The sequence below is a fragment of the Carassius auratus genome, chromosome 37 (genome assembly GCF_003368295.1).
Source record: "Carassius auratus strain Wakin chromosome 37, ASM336829v1, whole genome shotgun sequence".
Lineage (NCBI taxonomy): Eukaryota > Metazoa > Chordata > Actinopteri > Cypriniformes > Cyprinidae > Carassius > Carassius auratus.
This window is the reverse complement of record NC_039279.1, coordinates 2,172,066-2,194,662: the sequence shown is the minus strand read 5'-3', so window position 1 is coordinate 2,194,662 and position 22,597 is coordinate 2,172,066. Positions and strand designations below refer to the sequence as shown.

General features: G+C 33.6%; 1 protein-coding gene across 6 annotated transcripts in view; it reads right to left on the bottom strand.

Annotated features, from left to right (window-relative positions):
• Positions 1-555: 555 nt before the first annotated feature.
• Positions 556-22,597, bottom strand: part of LOC113055871 (regulator of G-protein signaling 7-like) — a 36,695-nt gene continuing 14,653 nt past the window's right edge. Inside the window, exons 3-19 of one of the 6 annotated variants that reach the window (XR_003277596.1) lie at positions 20,978-21,074; positions 16,587-16,637; positions 14,628-14,734; positions 11,145-11,196; positions 10,461-10,525; positions 10,218-10,294; positions 10,034-10,115; positions 9,800-9,874; positions 9,594-9,692; positions 8,237-8,298; positions 7,636-7,746; positions 7,363-7,488; positions 5,848-6,034; positions 5,464-5,767; positions 2,437-2,471; positions 1,113-1,229; positions 849-965 (exon numbers count right to left, since the gene is read on the bottom strand). Coding sequence is in view for 3 of the 6 variants with exons in the window: in XM_026222247.1 (XP_026078032.1) it covers positions 891-965; positions 5,678-5,767; positions 5,848-6,034; positions 7,363-7,488; positions 7,636-7,746; positions 8,237-8,298; positions 9,594-9,692; positions 9,800-9,874; positions 10,034-10,115; positions 10,218-10,294; positions 10,461-10,525; positions 11,145-11,196; positions 14,628-14,734; positions 16,587-16,637; positions 20,978-21,074 (1,356 nt within the window). In the remaining 3 variants the exon portion in view is untranslated. The other 5 variants (XR_003277597.1, XR_003277595.1, XM_026222249.1 and 2 more) reach the window with 5 other exon arrangements.

Here is a 22,597-nt window from a genome sequence, read left to right as displayed (position 1 = left end):
ATGTGCACATGTATGTATTTCTGGTATGTAGAATTTATTGAATATAATGTTCTCCGGCTCGTAAAGGACTTCTGTAAAACTTGCAATATGTTCAAAAGTGAAATAAAATTTGGCACACGAAAGCAAAATATAGAAATAAGCTTTTATTCTCCCTCTTGAACATTTTTTTTGTGAGAATCAAAGACATTTTGAGAAATATCAGTTTGTTTTGTTCCGTGGTTGATGTTATCATTTATATGGGTTTGTGCATAGTGTATTATTATTATTATTATTGAAGATTAATGTTGACTAATGTTAGCAAAAAATCTAAATATCATTCAGTAATATTTTCAAGCTTTTAGTAAATTGTCTGCTTATGGCAACAACAAAAAAAAGCAATAAAATGTGTTAAATATAAGAAAAAGAAAGAAACCTTTCTTGAATAACAAAAGAATGATTAATCATGAATTAATAATGACTTCCACCCAATCATGACCGAATCACTGCGATTCACTGCCCTCTGCTGTTCAGAACAACACGAATGATTCAGAACGACTCAGAAGATTCACTGAGTCACTTTCATCTCCAGTCGCTTTATTCATGTCACTGTGGAGCTATGTACAGAATCAACATCATAAACACAAGAACCCAGACCGCATGAGCTGGACTAATCATCTCATAATCTTTGGATCGCAGTCGTTTTCTGAGAAACAGAACTCAAATGAAATACTGTATGATGCAGATCTCAGATCAGTCACGGTCCATCATCACTATCATCTCTCTCATCGAGTCCATGAGGGAACAGTACTTTATGGATGGTGCGTCACGTTTAATGTACAGATGGTAAAATAAAGGTGTCCAAATATTCTGATTAATATTATTAGCGTCCACTGTACATCATCCGAACACATTCATGTGTGTCTCAAGCAGCGGTGATTGTGTGAGCGCAGGTGTTCCTCATCAGAAATCACGCCGAATCTCCAGATCTGTACACATTTACAGAAGCAAAGCTCACAGAAAACAGCCGAACAGTTCTTAGATATAAAAATAACTGTAAGAGCTCAGATGGAGTGAAGCGCAAAGGCAAATCAACGGTGACAGCAGTGTGTGTGTGTGTGTGTCTTCAGACTGACAGAATGAAGGATTCTCAGAGGATCCAGGAGATGTGTGTCCAGCTGGTGATCAGCAGTAATGAACAGACGTGTGACGTGTGTGTGTGTGATTATACAAGCTTCGCTCGCTGACCGCATCTGAGGGAGAAACACACAGGTTCTCTCATCAAACTTTGTTTCTCTCTTCAAAATGTTTTTCTCTTATTTTTGTTTTTTCAAAAATTTAATTAAAATCCACATTTTTAGTCTCCAAATAAATAACTGAAACAAATATAAAATAAATTCCCAAAACTTTTATTAAAAACTTTTTTATCCTCTAAACTCTTTTTCTATACAAAAAAAAGTATTCCAAATTTTCTAGTAAAAACAAATAAACAGTTTTTTTCTCAAAAAAACATTTTTACTCTACTTTTTTTTTTCAAATAAATAAAAATAACTAAATTCATATTTTTTTTCTCTCAAAGTTTTCACTTAAATAAGCCTCTGTTCACATAAATCACATAAAAGAAACTAAAACAAAAATAAAAAAAATTCCAAAAACTTTTCTCTCTTCAGTTATTTTCTCCAAAAAATTGTTACTCTGTTCAAAAGTAAAAATGAGCAAACAAACAAATAAATAAATAATTCTCTCTAAATATTTTTTTCTCTTAAAAAAAAAAATCTCACCAAAAACATTTTAAAATCTCTTCAAATAAATAACAAAAACAAAAGTAAAATAAATACCGAAAAAAATTATCCTCAAAATGAAACAAAAATCTCTCACTAAAAACATTTCTGTTAAAAAAAACGAATTCCAATTTTTCTTGTAAACAAACAAACCTTATTTTTTCTCAACAAAAACATTAAAATATACATTAAATAAATTCCTAATTTTTCAAAATTGAATCGCTTTAAAAAAAAATGATCACTAAAAAATAATACTCAATAAATTAAAAAAAAAAAAAAAAATCTTTTCTGCAAAACACTCTGTTAATAAAAATAAAAAAATGCAATCTACTCTCTTTAAAATGTTTTTCTTGTTGTTGTTTTTTCCTAATAACTAAGATGTATTTTTTTCCCACCTTGAGATTTTTTATTCACAATGTTGTTCAGGCTTCTGTTTTATATATAATATTTATTATAACTCATTCTGGAGCGCTTGATTCTTGATATTGTCATTAATGTAACTCTATTATTGTCCAGTTCTAGTCTGTTCATTGTGACTACAAGATATTAAGATATTACAAACACTATCACCATTATTTTCTGTAAAGCTTCTTTAGAGTTAAAAGAGAAATGGAGAGGTTTGCATCTTCAGCAGAAGATCATCTCCTCACTTTAATAAACGCAGATATCTGAGACTCACCTGTGATGCAGATCCTAGAAAAGATTCTTGCTTTTCTGTGAAGGAAAAGAGAAAGAGTTGAAGAAGGAGTCGAAGCCGTGACGCACTTCTTTAAAGAAAGCTGCTTTTAATCATCACTGATTCTCTACTTCTGCAAACACATCCAGTATTTCACTTTGTGCTGGATTACTTCATCAGATTCCAATATATTCTTCTTATTAGATTATATTATATTTTAAAATGCTCATAATTATCGCACTACAGTTACTTTTGAGTTGATTTATATTTGACATTTTCTTTTCCAGAAGGACTGTTGCTTTAATACATCTGTTCAATCGTCCAGTTTTGTTTAAGAACACAAAGAAAATTAAGAAATCAAACAGCATAAACCAAAATAAAATATTATATCATTTTTAGTAAGTGTTCAATTTAAAATTATTTATTTATTTTATTTGTTTAAAGTTCTTGATAACAAAGAATGGACTATTTTTATTTCTCTTTGTATTTTTATATCATTATAAAATTATTTATTATTAATTATCCAATTCAAGATAAGGTACATTTATATCATAGACAAAGAAATATATATATATATATATATATATACAGTATTGTTCAAAATAATAGCAGTACAATGTGACTAACCAGAATAATCAATGTTTTTAGTATATTTTTTATTGCTACGTGGCAAACAAGTTACCAGTAGGTTCAGTAGATTCTCAGAAAACAAACAAGACCCAGCATTCATGATATGCACGCTCTTAAGGCTGTGCAATTGGGCAATTAGTTGAAAGGGGTGTGTTCAAAAAAATAGCAGTGTCTACCTTTGACTGTACAAACTCAAAACTATTTTGTACAAACATTTTTTTTTTTCTGGGATTTAGCAATCCTGTGAATCACTAAACTAATATTTAGTTGTATGACCACAGTTTTTTAAAACTGCTTGACATCTGTGTGGCATGGAGTCAACCAACTTGTGGCACCTCTCAGCTGTTATTCCACTCCATGATTCTTTAACAACATTCCACAATTCATTCACATTTCTTGGTTTTGCTTCAGAAACAGCATTTTTGATATCACCCCACAAGTTCTCAATTGGATTAAGGTCTGGAGATTGGGCTGGCCACTCCATAACATTAATTTTGTTGGTTTGGAACCAAGACTTTACCCCTTTACTAGTGTGTTTTGGGTCATTGTCTTGTTGAAACAACCATTTCAAGGGCATGTCCTCTTCAGCATCGGGCAACATGACCTCTTCAAGTATTTTAACATATGCAAACTGATCCATGATCCCTGGTATGCGATAAATAGGCCCAACACCATAGTAGGAGAAACATGCCCATATCATGATGCTTTCACCTCCATGCTTCACTGTCTTCACTGTGTACTGTGGCTTGAATTCAGAGTTTGGGGGTCGTCTCACAAACTGCCTGTGGCCCTTGGACCCAAAAAGAACAATTTTACTCTCATCAGTCCACAAAATGTTCCTCCATTTCTCTTTAGGCCAGTTGATGTGTTCTTTGGCAAATTGTAACCTCTTCTGCACATGCCTTTTTTTTAACAGAGGGACTTTGCGGGGGATTCTTGAAAATAGATTAGCTTCACACAGACGTCTTCTAACTGTCACAGTACTTACAGGTAACTCCAGACTGTCTTTGATCATCCTGGAGGTGATCATTGGCTGAGCCTTTGCCATTCTGGTTATTCTTCTATCCATTTTGATGGTTGTCTTCCGTTTTCTTCCATGTCTCTCTGGTTTTGCTCTCCATTTTAAGGCATTGGAGATCATTTTAGCTGAACAGCCTATCATTTTTTGCACCTCTTTATAGGTTTTCCCCTCTCTAATCAACTTTTTAATCAAAGTACGCTGTTCTTCTGAACAATGTCTTGAACGACCCATTTTCCTCAGCTTTCAAATGCATGTTCAACAAGTGTTGGCTTCATCCTTAAATAGGGGCCACCTGATTCACACCTGTTTCTTCACAAAATTGATGACCTCAGTGATTGAATGCCACACTGCTATTTTTTTGAACACACCCCTTTCAACTAATTCAACTAATTGCCCAATTGCACAGCCTTAAGAGCGTGCATATCATGAATGCTGGGTCTCATTTGTTTTCTGAGAATCTACTGAACCTACTGGTAACTTGTTTTCCACGTAGCAATAAAAAATATACTAAAAACATTGATTATTCTGGTTAGTCACATTGTACTGCTATTATTTTGAACAATACTGTATATATATATATATATATATATATATATATATATATATATATATATATATATATATAATACAAATAAAATATTTAATAAAAAATATACAACTAATAAGAATTACTGTAAAATAAAATACTATAAATGCTAAATACATACTATAAAATAAAATAACCAACATCAATAAAAAATTACTTAAATTATTGTGTCAAAAGTCATCCAAAAGTAGTAGGATTACATGACCTAAAATGTGTCATTTTTTTTTTTTGTAAAAAAAAAAGTATATATATATATATATATATATATATATATATATATATATATATATATATATATATATATTTAAAATAATATTAACTAATATACATAATAAATATGACAAAATAAAATAAATAAAAAATTAATTTAAAAAATGTGTAAAATTATTTGGGTCAAAAGTAATCCAAAAGTAGTCAAATTGCATTACTTAAAATGTGTAATTTAATTTAATTTTTTATTAAATTTTTACTATATACATACAAATATATTATATCTATATCATAAGAAATACTATCAAATAAAATAATATACTATAATATACTATAAATACTAAATATGAAAAAAATAAATGAAATAAATTGTTAAATTATTTGTTTCAAAAGTAATCTAAAGGTAATCCAAAATTGTCAGATTACATTACATAAAAACAGTAATGTAACAGATTATTTTTCTAACTACAATTTTTGTCATGCGTTTGTGTTTAGTGGATGATATTCTGTAACTCCGTCCGAGAGACTGACTGAAATGGTTTTCTGAGCTCATCTCCAGCATGTCTGTATCTCTAGAACTCACCACATCACAGAAAAACCAGCCAATCAGCACTTCCTGTCTCATCACTTCAAAACAAAACAGACACAACAGAACAGAACAGAACAGAACAGAAGAAACAAAGAGAAACACGTGCAAAACAAAAGAGACGCGGCAGAAGCATCGTGACGGAGACGAGGGCTCAGAAGCCAAATAAACACATTCAGATGGCCGTCTCCAGCCGCTTCAGAGGCTTTACCTTCTTCTTGGCCTGCAGCAGCTCCTGGTAAGCGCTGGATCGGATGAAGCGGCTGTAGGAGTCACTCTTCATCAGCTTATAGATGTGCTCCTGATCAAGCACAAACACACTGCGTTCAGGAGACGAGGACGAGAGCCTCACGTGAGCCGAGGAATGAGGACAGCACAGACCTGAGCGTCTTGGAAAGCGTATCGGCCGGGATCCTTGATGTTCTGCGTGGTTTTGTCGTAGCTCCTGGAGTCGACGTTGATGGCACTCGGAGCTCCAGGAGCCAGGAACTCTTCCCAGATCTCCTGCACCCTGCTGGGAACCTCTCGGATCGGACGCTTCTTCAGCTCCTGCACCGCCAGCCAGAACCTGCAGAGGGCGCCAGAGACCAGCAACACACTGCACTCACCATTTCTCTTTGAGGTTCAAGTCAAAGTGAATTCGACAAAGACATTTTCAAATAAACTAACAAAAAAAAAATACATTTTAATATATTAGAGCCGGATTTAATGCAACATTTGCTTTTTAATTATTTAAAAATGTTTTAACAAATAAATACATTTTAAAATAATATAGCTTCATATAATGCAACATTTACTTTTTGTTTATTGAAAAATGTAAAAAAAAAAAAAAAAAAAAATATATATATATATATATATATATATATATATATATATATATATATATATATATAATAAAAAATACATTTTAATATAACATAGCCGAATAGAATGAGATATTTACTTTTGGTTTATTTTTTCAAAAATGTCAAATAATAAATAAATAAATTTAATGTAACATAGCTGGATATAATGCAACATTTAATTTTTGTTTATTTATTTACAAATTTAAAATAATAATAATAATAAAAATAGTAAGATAATATAGCCATATATAATGCAACATTTACATTTTTTGCATTTAAAAAATAAATATTACATAAATAAATACATTTTAATGTAATATAACGAGATATAACGCAACATTTACTTTTTATTTATTTATTTATTTATTAAACAATGTAAAATAAAAAAAATATATACATACATTTTAATGTAATATAGCTGGATATAACCCAATATTAACTTTTTGTTTGTTTATTAAAAAATATACAACAACAATAATAATAATAATAAATAGTAATATAATATAGCCAGATATAATGCAACATTTACTTTTTGTTTATTTATTAAAAAAATAAAATAAAATAGTAATATAATATAGCTGGATATGCAATATGCAATGCAATATTTACTTTTTAGTGTATTCATAAAAAATGCTAAATAATACTATAATAATAAATAGTAATTTAATATAGCCAGATATAATGCAACACTTATTTTTTCCTTAATATTTAAATGTTAAAAATATAATAATTTTTTAATAAAGTTGGATGTAATTATTACATTTTCTTTTTATAAATGTAAACAATACACTACAAGATAATATTTACTTTTTTAATTTGATTTAATTCTTTTAAAAATTAATACTTTCCAAAACATTTTAATACAGTCTAGCTGGATGTACAACATCTTTATTAGTTGTTTAAAATGTTAAAAATGCAATACTTTATTACTGTTTAAAATGTTACAGTGTAATACATTTGAATATAATATAGCTTTCACACTGCTCTGAAACGATCTTGTGATGATGAGATGATCGTGTGTGTGTGTGTGTGTGTGTGTTGGGGGTCTCACCTCAGGTTCTCGGAGCTGAACTCGGACTCCAGGAACTTGAGGAACTGTTCTCTCCCGGCCGGATCCTTCAGAACCTCGTCGAAGCAGAATCCCCAGCGCTTGACTCGGTGCTGCCCGGCCTCTTTACTGAGAGACGCCAGAACACATCCACTCGTCAGTCATCACCTACTACACTCCTGCTCTTTCATGCCCTGAGTTTGTGATTTTTCACATCCGTTTTTGCTCTAAAATCATCTCAAGGCTGACAGCTTTGCTTCATGACACTGAACACACCTGGCCTCCAGCTCCCAGGAAGTGACATCATCAGAGATCCAGGGGTTCGACGGCTCAGGCGTCGTGAAGAACGGATCGTACTCGATGTACTGCTCCGAGAAACTCAACAAACTACACGCAGATATCAACAACATCTAAACATCAGTTTACTGCAAAGTTAATATTCATGTTTCACTCATCAACGACGCATTTAACTGATCAAATGTGTCACTGAAGTCATTTATAATGTAACAAAAGAGTTCTATTTCAAATAAATGCTTTCATTTAAACTTTCATTTAAATAAAATGTATCAGTTTCCAGAAATATCGAGCAGCACAACTGTGTTCAACACTGATAATAATCAGAAATGTTTCTTGAGCAGTAAATCATCATATTATTCTGATTTCTGAAGATCATGTGACACTGAAGACTGGAGGAATGATGCTGAAAATACAGCGGAGCATCACAGAAATAAATTACACTTTAACACAGATTCACTCAGAAAACAGATGATTTACATTAGAATAATATTTCAGAATTTTTACAGTAGTTTTGATCAAATAAATACAGCCTTGGTGAGCAGGAGAGACTGGAACACATGAAATCTTACGGTGAACTCACCTCTCTGCGACTTTGGACATCTTTAAGCAGTGTCTGTCCAGCTGTGTTTGCCAGTTCTGGATCTGAAGAGAAGAGACGAACACACACACATATAAATATATATGTTCTCTGTTTATAATATTCAGAAGTGATTTGTTTTGTACTTCTCAGCAGCTCTTTTAAGAGCTCAAAAAAGTCTCAAAAATTATTTAAATGATTTTAGTTACTTAAAACATTTATGTTTAATTTTCTACTTATAGTTTACTCCAGAAATTATTTTGCTTTCTTATTTCTTATTACCATTTATTCATTTATTGCGTCTTATTTTATGTCTTGTTCTGATTTTTTGAGAATGTCATGTCAGAAGCCCTTATTAAAATTATTTCTTTCTTTTTTAAATATTTTTTAAAATGAGTCTGTCATGAACACAAAAAGATTAGAGAAGCTAGTGTTAGTCTATTAATCTGTTTAGTGCTAGAGTTCAAGGGTCAAATAAAGATGGATTAGATGTGTTTTAAGCCGATTCTTGAAGACGGATAAGGACTCAGCTGTCCGGATTGAGTTGAGCAGGTCATTCCACCAGAAGGGAACATTTAATTTAAAAGTCCGTAAAAGTGATTGTGCTTCTTTGGGATGAACAATCAAGCGACGTTCACTTGCAGAACACAAGCTTCTAGAGGCACATAAGTCTGAAGTAATGAATTTAGGTAAAGGGGTGCAGAGCCAGTGGTAGTTTTGTAGGCAAACATCAATGCCTTGAATTTTATGCGAGCAGCTACTGGAAGCCAGTGCAAATTGATAAACAGAGGTGTGACGTGTATTATTTTTGGCTCATTAAAAATTAATCTTGCTGCCGCGTTCTGAATTAATTGTAAAGGTTTGATAGAACTGTCTGGAAGACCTGCCAAGAGAGCATTGCAATAGTCCAGCCACAGAACAAGAGCTCGAACAAGGAGTTGTGCAGCATGTTCCCAAAGAAAGGACTTGATCTTCTTGATGTTGAATAAAGCAAATCTGCAGGATCGCACAGTTTTAGCAATGTGGTCTGAGAAAGTCAGCTGATCATCAATCATAACTCCAAGGTTTCTGGCTGTTTTTGAAGGAGTTATGGTTGATGTGCCAAAAAGCCATGTTTCTGAATGAAAGAACCTAATAAAGCCATGTAGACAGAGAAGAGAAGTGGTCCTAGTACTGAGCCCTGAGGCACCCCAGTAGGTTATATACGTGGTATCAATCAATGGTACCTGTATGATGTATTACAAACAAAATAAAAATAATACATTGTATTCAAATAAAACAATTACAGATAAGCTGCATGCACTACACAGAACATGAAGTCTTTCTCAAACACAGATCTGCTCAGACAGTCGCGCATCACCTGGTTGCGAAGCTCGTCCTCCGTGGGCTCTTTCACTTCCGGAGCGGCGGTGTGAGTCGGACTCTGACTGCGGATGTCATTCTGTAGACCGTACACTGACTGCACACACACACACACACACACAGCTTTTGTATTTATGTTTGTCTGTGTGTCAGTGTGTATGTGAGCATGAGTGTGTGTGTGTTTGTGTGTGTGTGTGTGTTTACCTTCCGTGTTTTGTGCGGCTGCTTCATCCGGGAGGATTTCTTTATGTCAGCTTCAGTAGTGTTCACACAGCCAGGCTACAACACACACACACACACACACACACACACAGGTCATAAAAATTCATGAGCTGCTATTAACACAATAATACTTCTACCGAATGAGGCCATTTAAAATCTCTTAAATCATTAAGGTTTTGAGTTTGTCATGACAGGTGTGAGGAAACTCCAACTCACCACAGGTCTGTGAACGTCCCAGAAGGCCCGCTCCTGACTGTCCAAGATCTTCCGCTCGATCTTGTCCCGCTTTTTGTCCACTCTGACAGGAGAGAGAAAGCACTGTGAACACACACACACACACACACACACACACACACACTAATACTGATTCCAGCATCTGATCTGAGATCTGATCACTCACTTCGCTTGTGCTTCTGCTTGCATGAATATAAACTCCCATTTCCGTGCAAAAGCTCTCTGTAGCCTCGCCAAACTCTCCTGTGGCGAAAACACACACACACACACACACACACACACACACATACGTCAGCAAATACAATCCTTCCATCTGTTTTCATCAAACACACTTCAATTCATAAAGCCTGTTTATTCACAGAATTAGATTTATGTAGATGCAAATAAAATAGAGAAGAGAGATGCTCACAGCTTCATAATCGGCCAGCTCCAGACGAGCTTTATTCTGCATTGTTCGTTTACAGAGGTAAACCGCTGCAGACAGAAACACAGAGACCGTTTTAACTGTTTTAGATGTGATGAAACAGTCATTGCACCGAAACAGACTGTAGAAATGCATTAGATCTGATCTGACATTCAGTAAATAAGCTTTTATATACACAGACACACATTCAGACACATAAACGTCTGCGATAAAGCAGTGGCTCTCATCCAGGGGTCCGGGGCCCACTAGAGGGCATCAGCACACGTCCAAACACCCACAAGATGACTTCAGTGATTTTATTTATTTATTCAATCATAATTCATGTTAATCAAATGAACACAAGATCTCTACTGCAGACACATGCTTTACTTGTCTGTGTAATATCATCTCTTTGAACTGTCTCTAATTGAGGGCTTTTCATTTCATGACTGAATTATCATATCCTATAATTAATCTGATGAGAATCTAATCAGTGGACAGGTCTGTGTGACATCTCTGTCTGCGTCTTACTGATGAACATCAGGTAGAGTTTGTTGATCGATTGGTCTGATCTGGTCTGACACTTTCTCGTGTTTCAGGACACCGGCGCTCAAGAACATCAGAGGAGGATAAAACACAACACACAGGCCGCACACACACACACACACACACACTCACAGACGCTCTTACCATAGTCAGTGTTTTCTGGTTCCCAGCAGTTTGACGGCCAGAAATATGGAGTCTGTGATCAGCAGAAAACATGAACACAGCAGTCAATGACGGCTCAATGTTCACTTCAGCTCTCTCACACACACACACACACACACACACATATGACTTAAGTTCACTACATAGTCAAATTAATGTGGTCACCTAAACATCACAGACACATGCTGATTTATTAATTTCACATGTGCTGGAACCACATCTGAAGCACAGAATCCTCTAGAATCTCACTGTTTGTGTAGAGTTATGATTTATGAGTCACTGGAATAACCTCCTCATTACCGCTAACAATACAGTGAATATCAATGACATCATGAATATGAAGACTGAACTCATTAATATGTTAATGACACCATGAATATGAATGTGTATCAGAATACGAACAGTGAAATAATGAATATGAATAATAAAATCAGCAATATGAATGTGAATATTATGAATATGAATGTGCATTAGAATATCAATTACATTTTGAATAAAAATATGCAGAATATGTATTATGTCATGTATATGAATATGTATTAAAATATGAATGGGTCCATAAATATTAATAATGAATGACATCATGAACCAGGAATATGTATCAGAACATGAATGATTTTATAAATATGATCTACAGTATGAATGAAATCATGAAAATTAATATCATCATGAATATGTATCTGAATATTAATAAGCATCAGAAATTGTATTACATCATGAATACAAATCAAAATATCAATGCCATTATGAATCTGAATTTGAATTAGAATATGAATGATGTTATGAATCAGAATTTGAATCAGAATATGAATGATGTTATGAATGTGCATCAGACCATAATCTGATTATGAATCAAAATATGAATGTCGTTATTAATCTAAATTTGAATAATGCTATGAATCTAAATTTGAATAATGCTATGAATCTAAATTTGAATAATGTTATGAATCGGAATTTGAATCAGAATATGAATGATGTTATGAATGTGCATCAGACCATAATATGAATATGAATCAAAATATCAATGTCATTAATAATCTAAATTTGAATTAGAAAATAAATGCTGTTATGAATCTGAATTTGAATCTAAATATCATTGAAATTATTAATCTAAATTTGAATCAGAATATGAATAATGTTATGAATCTGAATTTGAATCAGAATATCATTGAAATTATGAATTTAAATTTGAATCAGAATATGATGTTATGAATCTGAATTTAAATCAGAATATGAATGATGTTATGAATGTGCATCAGACCATAATATGAATATGAATAAAAATATGAATGCTGTTATGAATCTGAATTTGAATCAGAATATGAATTACATCATGAATGTGCATCAGACTATAATATGAATCAAAATATTTATTCCGTTATGAATCTTAATTTGAATTAGAATACGAATGATGTTATGAATCTGAATTGGAATCAGAATATGAATGACATTATGAATGTGCATCAGACCATAATATGAATATGAATCAAAATATGAATTATGTTATGAATCTGAATTTGAATCAGAATATGAATGATGTTATGAATCTGAATTTGAATCAGAATATGAATGATGTTATGAATCTGAATTTGAATCAGAATATGAATGACATTATGAATGTGCATCAGACCATAATATGAATATGAATCAAAATATGAATGCCTTTATGAATCTGAATTAGAATTAGAATATGAATGATGTTATGAATCTGAATTTGAATCAGAATATGAATGATGTTATGAATCTGAATTTAAATCAGAATATGAATGATGTTATGAATGTGCATCAGACCATAATATGAATATGAATAAAAATATGAATGCTGTTATGAATCTGAATTTGAATCAGAATATGAATTACATCATGAATGTGCATCAGACTATAATATGAATATGAATCAAAATATTTATTCCGTTATGAATCTTAATTTGAATTAGAATACGAATGATGTTATGAATCTGAATTGGAATCAGAATATGAATGACATTATGAATGTGCATCAGACCATAATATGAATATGAATCAAAATATGAATGATGTTATGAATCTGAATTTGAATCAGAATATGAATGATGTTATGAATCTGAATTTGAATCAGAATATGAATGATGTTATGAATCTGAATTTGAATCAGAATATGAATGACGTTATGAATGTGCATCAGACCATAATATGAATATGAATCAAAATATGAATTGCATTATGAATCTGAATTTGAATTACAATATGAATGATGTTATGAATCTGAATTGGAATCAGAATATGAATGACATTATGAATGTGCATCAGACCATAATATGAATATGAATCAAAATATGAATGATGTTATGAATCTGAATTTGAATCAGATAAATGAATGATGTTATGAATCTGAATTTGAATCAGAATATGAATGATGTTATGAATCTGAATTTAAATCAGAATATGAATGATGTTATGAATGTGCATCAGACCATAATATGAATATGAATAAAAATATGAATGCTGTTATGAATCTGAATTTGAATCAGAATATGAATTACATCATGAATGTGCATCAGACTATAATATGAATATGAATCAAAATATTTATTCCGTTATGAATCTTAATTTGAATTAGAATACGAATGATGTTATGAATCTGAATTGGAATCAGAATATGAATGACATTATGAATGTGCATCAGACCATAATATGAATATGAATCAAAATATGAATGATATAATGAATCTGAATTTGAATCAGAATATGAATGATGTTATGAATCTGAATTTGAATCAGAATATGAATGATGTTATGAATCTGAATTTGAATCAGAATATGAATGACGTTATGAATGTGCATCAGACCATAATATGAATATGAATCAAAATATGAATTGCATTATGAATCTGAATTTGAATTACAATATGAATGATGTTATGAATCTGAATTGGAATCAGAATATGAATGACATTATGAATGTGCATCAGACCATAATATGAATATGAATCAAAATATGAATGATGTTATGAATCTGAATTTGAATCAGAATATGAATGATGTTATGAATCTGAATTTGAATCAGAATATGAATGATGCTATGAATCTGAATTTGAATCAGAATATGAATGACGTTATGAATGTGCATCAGACCATAATATGAATATGAATCAAAATATGAATGCCTTTATGAATCTGAATTAGAATTAGAATATGAATGATGTTATGAATCTGAATTTGAATCAGAATATGAATGACGTTATGAATGTGCATCAGACCATAATATGAATATGAATCAAAATATGAATTGCATTATGAATCTGAATTACAATATGAATGATGTTAAGAATCTGAATTTGAATTAGAATATGATTGACATCAAGAATATGAACTTGTATCAGAATTTGAATGATCATATTTCATCACAAACATACACACATGTGAAGATCAGCGGTTGGGGTCTTCAGATGTTCACAATTTTCTCAGAATCTCAGAGCGTCTCACCTGAAAGCGGTAGAATGTTCCGTCATCTTTCAGCATGAGAACGTGGTCTGATATGGGGAAGAAATAACCGTGAGCCGCCATCAGCGTCCCCAGATGAAGAGCCTCCACTGCAACACACACACAGAAACACACGCACTCACACACACACACACACACACAAGCACGCACACACACAAACACACACAGAAATGGAGCTCTTGAGATATTTCAGATGAGATGCTTGTTGTCCTTTGATTGCAGCAGTTGCAACCGTCTCGTCTCATCTCATCTCTGTCTGGAGTCGTTTCATAATTCATATATCATAAATGACCTCTGAGTAAATAATGCAGCTCAGCTCGATATTGCAGTGGAATTAAAGGGACCGTTCACCCAAAACACAAACTCATCAGTTACATCACTTCATACGACAAAAGAGAGAGTCCTTCTGAACGCTCAGCATCTCCTCGTGCTCCACAGAAGAACATCAGATGAGTTTGAAATCACAGGCTGTGTGAATGATGACAGAATTAAAACATTTGGATGGATTATTTCTTGAAAACTAACACACATTGCCCTTCTGTCAGACTCTGGATCAACGCTTCTCTACCTTTTTGACTCCAAAGGCACTCCAAGCTCTAGATTTCTTTTCAAAACTTATTTTAATTTAAAAAGGTCACTAAAATATCATTCAAATCATTAAATTTAAGGTTTCCGGGGATGTTGAATGTTTTCCGGGGATCCTGACCTATTTAACCAAAAAAATGTCATTACTTTTCCAGTTTGAAAATGATTTAAAATAAAATGTTCAACTAGATAAACTATTTCTAAGTGCATATTCATTATAAAATGCCCATAGCATATTAACATTTAAATAATTTACATGACATTTTGAGGTCTAGAAATCACACTCTTCCTTATATATCCAGGTTTCCAAAAAAACAGTTTTTCCTGGTTCTTCAAAAGCTAAAACATATTGTTAAAAAATATTTAATAATTATATATAAATGACAATAAAAATGCATACATTTTTTTTCTTGTCACTGCAAACACAGATCCAGTGTTATTTAAGTATCACGGAGTTAAAAATGTTTTATGAATAAATAGCCTGTTTCTGCTACTGAATAAAAAATAAAAAAAGTTATTGCGACTTTTTATCTCACAATTCAGATTTTTTTCACTGAAATGTGAGAAATATACCTGGAATTGTGAGTAATAAAGTCAGAATTGCAACATGAACTCACAATTGCAAGGTAAAAACTTACCGTTCTGATTTTTTTTCCTTGCAAATGTGAGTTTATGTCTAAAAATCCTTTAAAAAATCTGAATCACGAGAAAAAAAGTCAGAACTGTGAGATAAAAAAAAATCGCAGTTACCTTTTTTTTTTTTTTTTACAGACAGCCATAGTTTACACATATATACATATACATATATGTATCAAGATAAACTAAATTAAATGAGAAACTGGCTTAAATAATACACACATTATATATATATATATATATTTTTTTTTATTAATTTATTTAATTCAGTTAAAGTTTACTTTATTTCAAGTAACAAAAATTGTTTTATGGCTTTTAGTTTCAGTTAACTATAATAACCTTGCTAAGACAGTTTTGTAAAAGTGTCCAATAAGTTATGAAAACATTACTTTTTAAGTTTAAAAAAAAGGTCTTGTTTATCTGAATGTTAGAGAAAAATAATTACAGGACTGTTCCATTTTATCATTTTGCAAACTACTTTTGATTTGTTACTTTTGACAAATCAAATTTTCAGAATGTTACTTTTAATGTTTAAAAAAAAAAGCTGAATGTCAAACATTCCATGAACAGTAAATAAATAACGCTCTTGTTACTTTTTGATAATGTGAACCTAGATAGATTTGACGGCACAGATCCACACCTCTTCTCTCTGTCTGTAAGTGATTTCAGGAAAGACAGACGGTGTTTCACAGTTTAATATGATCTCAAATGTTACTGTACCTTGGTCTTCAATGTTCAGGTTCTTCTGCATCCACTGGACAATATCAGAGCCTGACAAACAGAAGAAAGGGCTTACTGACTGCATTCAGCTCATTATCCTGGTGCTACTGCAGAGTCGATCTGAATCTGACGGACAGATTTTGAGTCTGTGAAACTTGAAAAATCTGAAGATGATTGTTGAAATTTGCACTTTTTGCAGTATTTACAAACACATGATCTGGAAGAGACAGAGTAACAGTCTGGACCTGCAGACAAACCCAACAGGTTTATCAAACAAAACTAAAAAAGTCTACTGGTTTAACTTTAACTTTAACTTAAAAAATACAAAATAATAAAGTAGGTCATAGATTTGATCTCAAGGACTGCCAATTGCAAACATTTTTTTAAATTAAATTAAATTAAATTAAATTAAATTAAATTAAATTAAATTAAATTAAATTAAATTAAATTAAATTAAATTAAATTAAATTAAATTAAATTAAATTAAATTCAAAACTCGGCTTAGCCAAACCATAAAAAAATAAAATAAAATAAAATTAGTAAAGAATTAAAAATAAATAAAATAAAACAAAGCTTGGTCATGGGTTGAGTCAGTCAAACCAACCATTCTCTGAGAATGCACTGCACTGCACTGCATAAAATACACATTTTAGATGAAAATATGGCAGCTAAATTAAATTAAGTTGAAGTACTAAAATCAACTTAATCTAAAATACTAACATGGAAACACACACAAAAAAATACAAATATGAATAAATCACTATAACAGTTTAAAACAGCATTGTTTGGCCCTTGACTATCAGCATGTGACGAAGCTCAGACCTGGTGAACACAAACTCCCCTTTATGTTTGTTTCAGGACACCAATCGTTCCGGTAATGACCCCTCATTACTCCAGAAGCAGCACGCGGTGTTCCTGAAAACTAGGTTTTGGGGGCAGCCGGTGTGAGGATTTGTTAAATCAAGAGAAACTTGGGTGTGTTTCTAGAGACTCTGTGTCTTGCAGAGGCTTGTAGAGAAACCCCAGAGACAGCGAGAGACATCTGCGTCTGAAAGAGCCTCTTCAGAGACAAAGCAGAAATAAGAGCATCCTGTTTTAAACTGAAGCAGAGGCTCCAGACAGAGAAGATGTCCTGATATCACACACGTGAAGGACAGCACATCATGCGAAAGTAGAACGAGATCTGAACCCAGACGATTCCAGTCCAGACCGACTCCATTTATCACCTTCCTGCTCTTATTATACTTGTCATAAAACACACTCCTCATCAAACCATCTCGGAACTGAGCAACAGTGGAAAAATAATAATAATAATAATAATAATAATAAACAAAATGTATGTGTGTTTGGTTCTCTCTCTCTCTCTCACACACACACACACACACACACACCAGCTGTTACCAGCAGCTAAATTTATACTCTTTTAATTATCACTCTGTCTGTCTGAGAGCCGCAGGTCCATATGGATCTCAAACACTCGCCCTACTTCTCCATCCATCTCTCCCTCGTTCTCTCACACACACTACTTTTTCATTTCTGCTAATTATTATGTGTCTTTGTTGATCTTTTGTGGATTTTCAGAGGACTGAGTGAGATCAGACGCCAGCCGCCTGTGTCTTTCACCATCGTTCAGGGAGATGTCACACTGAGATGAGATCTGATTGATTCCTGTGTTGACAGCAAAACATAAAACTGCTGTGTGTGTGTTTGTGTGTGTGTATGTGTGTGTGTGTGCAGAAATTGGGGTAAGAGTTTTAAGGTTTTGAAAGCATCTTCTGTTCATCAAGGCTGCATTTATTTGATCAAAACAACAGTAAAAATTGTGAAATATTATTCTAATGTAAACATCTGTTCTCTGTGTGAATCTGTGTTAAAGTGTAATGTATTTCTGTATTTTCAGCATCATTCCTCCAGTCTTCAGTGTCACATGATCTTCAGAAATCAGAATAATATGATGATTTACTGCTCAAGAAACATTTCTGATTATTATCAGTGTTGAACACAGCTGTGCTGCACAATATTTCTGTGGAAACTGTGAAACATTTAATTTTTTCAGGATTCACAGATGAATAGAAAAAGTTCAAAAGAACAGCATTTATTTGAAATAGAATTATTTTGTAACATTATAAATCTCTCTACTGTCACTTTTGATCAATTTAATGCGTCCTTGATGAATCAAAGTATTAATTTATTTCCCAAAATATGATTAAATAAAAACTTTTGAATGGCACATATCGTTATTCACCTCAAGAATCTAACAGACGTCCAGTGATGAGTAATTCTTGACAATCTATGGAATAAAAAAGCTTTATAAAAATGAAAACGACTCATTCTCATTCAGTGGTTTATTAGAAACTTGGACAAAAAAAGCAAAGATCAGATGAATCACAGCTAATGAGTCACGAGTCTGACACTAGAGTCTCGTTATGCTAAACACTGATTATAATAACACACTGTAAATCTGAGTGAGTGTGACGTGTATCAGTCGTGATGTTGCCTGGCGACGGTAAACAATCGACACTAACGGCGTCCGCAGGACACGAGACACTCGTCAGAACTGAACGAGCCTCATTATGATGAATGAAGCTGTAAGAATGAAGCAGTGTCTGTTTACAGAGAGATTACAGTTAAACTGCTGAAATACAGCCGAATAAACACTACAGTACAGTGTGTGAGACAGTGTGTGTGTGTGTGTGTGTGTGTGTGTGTGTGTGTGTGTGTGTGTGTGAGAGTGTGTGTGTGTGTGTGTGTGTGTGAGTGAAGTGAAGCAGCTGAGGTCTCTGTTTCATATGTCATATATAGAAGATGCTTATGTAAGACTCTTGATTGCGTAACGGCAGAAACAGGCAGAGGAGGACCTGAACTCTTCCTCATCTCTCACTCAACTTTCTGGGGGGTTTTATTCCCATCATCATCATCATCTTAATGCAGTCCTCCCATGATGCATCAGATCTGTGGGTTCTAATACAACATTAATGAAATAACAGTCTGTGGGCTGCTCAGACTTCAGTGTTTAGTGTTGAGCACTAAACACTCTCTACAGTATCAACACAAAACTTGCTTTCCAGCCCAAATGTCTAAAAGATTCCTTAATCAAGACAAATCTACTGAAGAATCAAGCCTTGTTTCCTGAGAAACTGATCCAAATGAACTTTGTTTTCATACTTTCATAAGTATATGATTGAAACAAGAACCAATATCTGCTGATGGACTTAATTCAAAAAAACTTAATTCAAAGAAAAAGGCTTCCATAAAATGAAAAAGTAAACAACATTTTATATTGAAAATATTTTCACATATTGGAAATAATAAAGTCGAAATTACCTTTGAAACACAACTTACCAGAACACCCTAGAAACATCCTAGCAACAGAACACCCCAGGAATGTCCTGGCAACCATCCAGAACACCCTAGCAACATCCTAGCAACAGAACACCTCAGGAATGTCCTAGCAACCATCCAGAACACCCTAGCAACATCCTAGCAACAGAACACCTCAGGGATGTCCTAGCAACTATCCAGAACACCCTAGCAACATCCTAGCAACAGAACACCCCAGGAATGTCCTAGCAACCATCCAGAACACCCTAGCAACATCCTAGCAACAGAACACCCCAGGAATGTCCTAGCAACCATCCAGAACACCCTAGCAACATCCTAGCAACAGAACACCCCAGGAATGTCCTAGCAACCATCCAGAACACCCTAACAACATCCTAGCAACAGAACTCCTCAGGAATGTCCTAGCAACCATCCAGAACACCACAGCAACACTGTAGCAACTATCCAGCATAGGAACTATCCAGAACATCCTTCCAAAGTGTTTGACAACTTCATCTTAAAGGACCGGAGACTCTCAGGAGACTCTTGTTGGTTTGCTACTGAATGTCCAACGTTAAATCTGGATCCTCAAACAAAACCACTGAGATAAAGGTCTAGATGAAAAGGGAAGGGTTAAACATAAGATTGTGCTTCAGTGTGTTCAGGCGACTGAAGGCCATTGTTCAGAGCGAGTAAATAAGGACAGAATGCTGATTGCTGTGAAGGTCTCTGAATGTAAATGGCAGCTGATGTTTGGAGATCAGCAGGAGCGCTCAGACTCTCTTTGCTCACGCTCACGGCTCACCGGCGTCCAGCGCTGACCTCTCTTCAAAGCCACAGCGCTGTTTGATCTGCTGTTCTGCTCTGTTTGTTCTCAGGATATTCTGGGATGGACTGTTTGATGGCTTCCTGATTAGCATTAGCATGCGTTCCTCAGGACTCTCTCAGAACGCCTATGCTAACACTTCATATAACATACGCTTTATATTATCACTTCAACTGTTAGGGGAGTCTGTGTCCAACAAACCAAACACAGTAGAGAAATAAATAAAGTCCAGGTCAGGACTCACCTGAGAACACACTCGGGATCTTGGACAGGAAGCTCTTGACGGTGCGGATGGGAATCCCGTTCTTCTCGTCCTGCATCCGAGAGATGATGTCCTCCATCTGGAGAGAGAGAGAGAGAGAGAGAGAGAGAGACAGAGAGAGAGAGAGATCAGCTTCACAGCCTGAAGCCTGCAACAGTCACAGTAATTACATGCTTCATAATTAGCCTCCTATTCTGTGTAATTATGCTTAATTTCTGTGTGATTAAACGTACTGTTGTACTCACATTAACTTTACACTTTTGACAGCACAAACTCTCTCTAAAGCAGCCAAACAAACCCCAGACGAGGGAGAGACGGAGTAATGGATCCGCTAATATCCATAAAATCAGAGACATGAACCTGTCTAGAACACGTCCAGCTCATACTGACCCCAACATCAAAACAAACATGTGTTTGAGTTTAGGACCTTTCTTGCATTGCCACATTATTTTTATGACAATATTTAAGCCCACTTTAGTACACATTAGTAAAAAGGAAAACTATTATAAAGTAAATTATTATTCTCAGTGATGATTGTGCTTTGACAATGCTTTGAAAATTAAGTTTAAATGTAAATATATGAACACATTTTAAATTAAGTTATATAAATAACTTACTAACAAACAACTAAATACATAATTCAATAATTAAAATGTTTGACCTTTCAGTGTCCAGAAACACAGTTCTCTGCTGTATCATGTCACTTAGACAGCTGAACTTCTGTAATCTCACACACACACACACACACACACACACAGTGATCTCAGACGGGCTCATGGCTGTGAACAGAGAGCGGTCTCCTGACTCACTCTGATCTCGACCCTGAGACCGAGGCCAGACTCCTCTCATCTCCATCAGCACTCCAGAGAAACCTCCAGACGATGGCGAAGCGCTAACACACACATCCAGCTTTAGACAGAAATCCCTCACACAGACTCACAGCGGATTCACAGCACACACTTAAAGCTGAGAGCCGACGGTGTTTTATTCTGGGATATTAGGACGATTAGTCAGCCTGATGATGAACAGAGAGGATCTGGAATAATCCAGCGTAGAGGCGCCAACACAAAATGTGTGTAAAAAGTAAAAATAATTAAATACATAAATCAAGGGAATGCATAAACTGATATTAAAAACACTGCTCCAGGTGTGTGTTCACTACTGTGTGTGTGTGTGCATTTGGATGGGATAATAATAAAAGAAAAAATTTTATTTTATTTATTTTATTTTTCATTTTTTTTGTATTAAATGTATTAATTATTTTATTTTATTTTATTATTTTTTTCACAGGAATTGAGCCCACTGATTTGATTAGTTTCATTATATAGTACCTATACATTTAGTGTATTAATTTATTCGATATTTTTTTTTATTGTAATTGTAATATACGTTCATACATTCTCTGGAAATTAATAAAACAAAATAACTTAAAACTTTTAAATAAATAATTCAAATGCAGTGTCACTTTGTCTTTTTAATGCCTAAATGTGCATTTAAATAATGGAATTAATTTTAAAAAATTATAATAATGCATATGTGAAATACAAAAAACATACAGGACTTTATCAATCAGGAATTGATTGGAGGGAAAATTCTTATGAA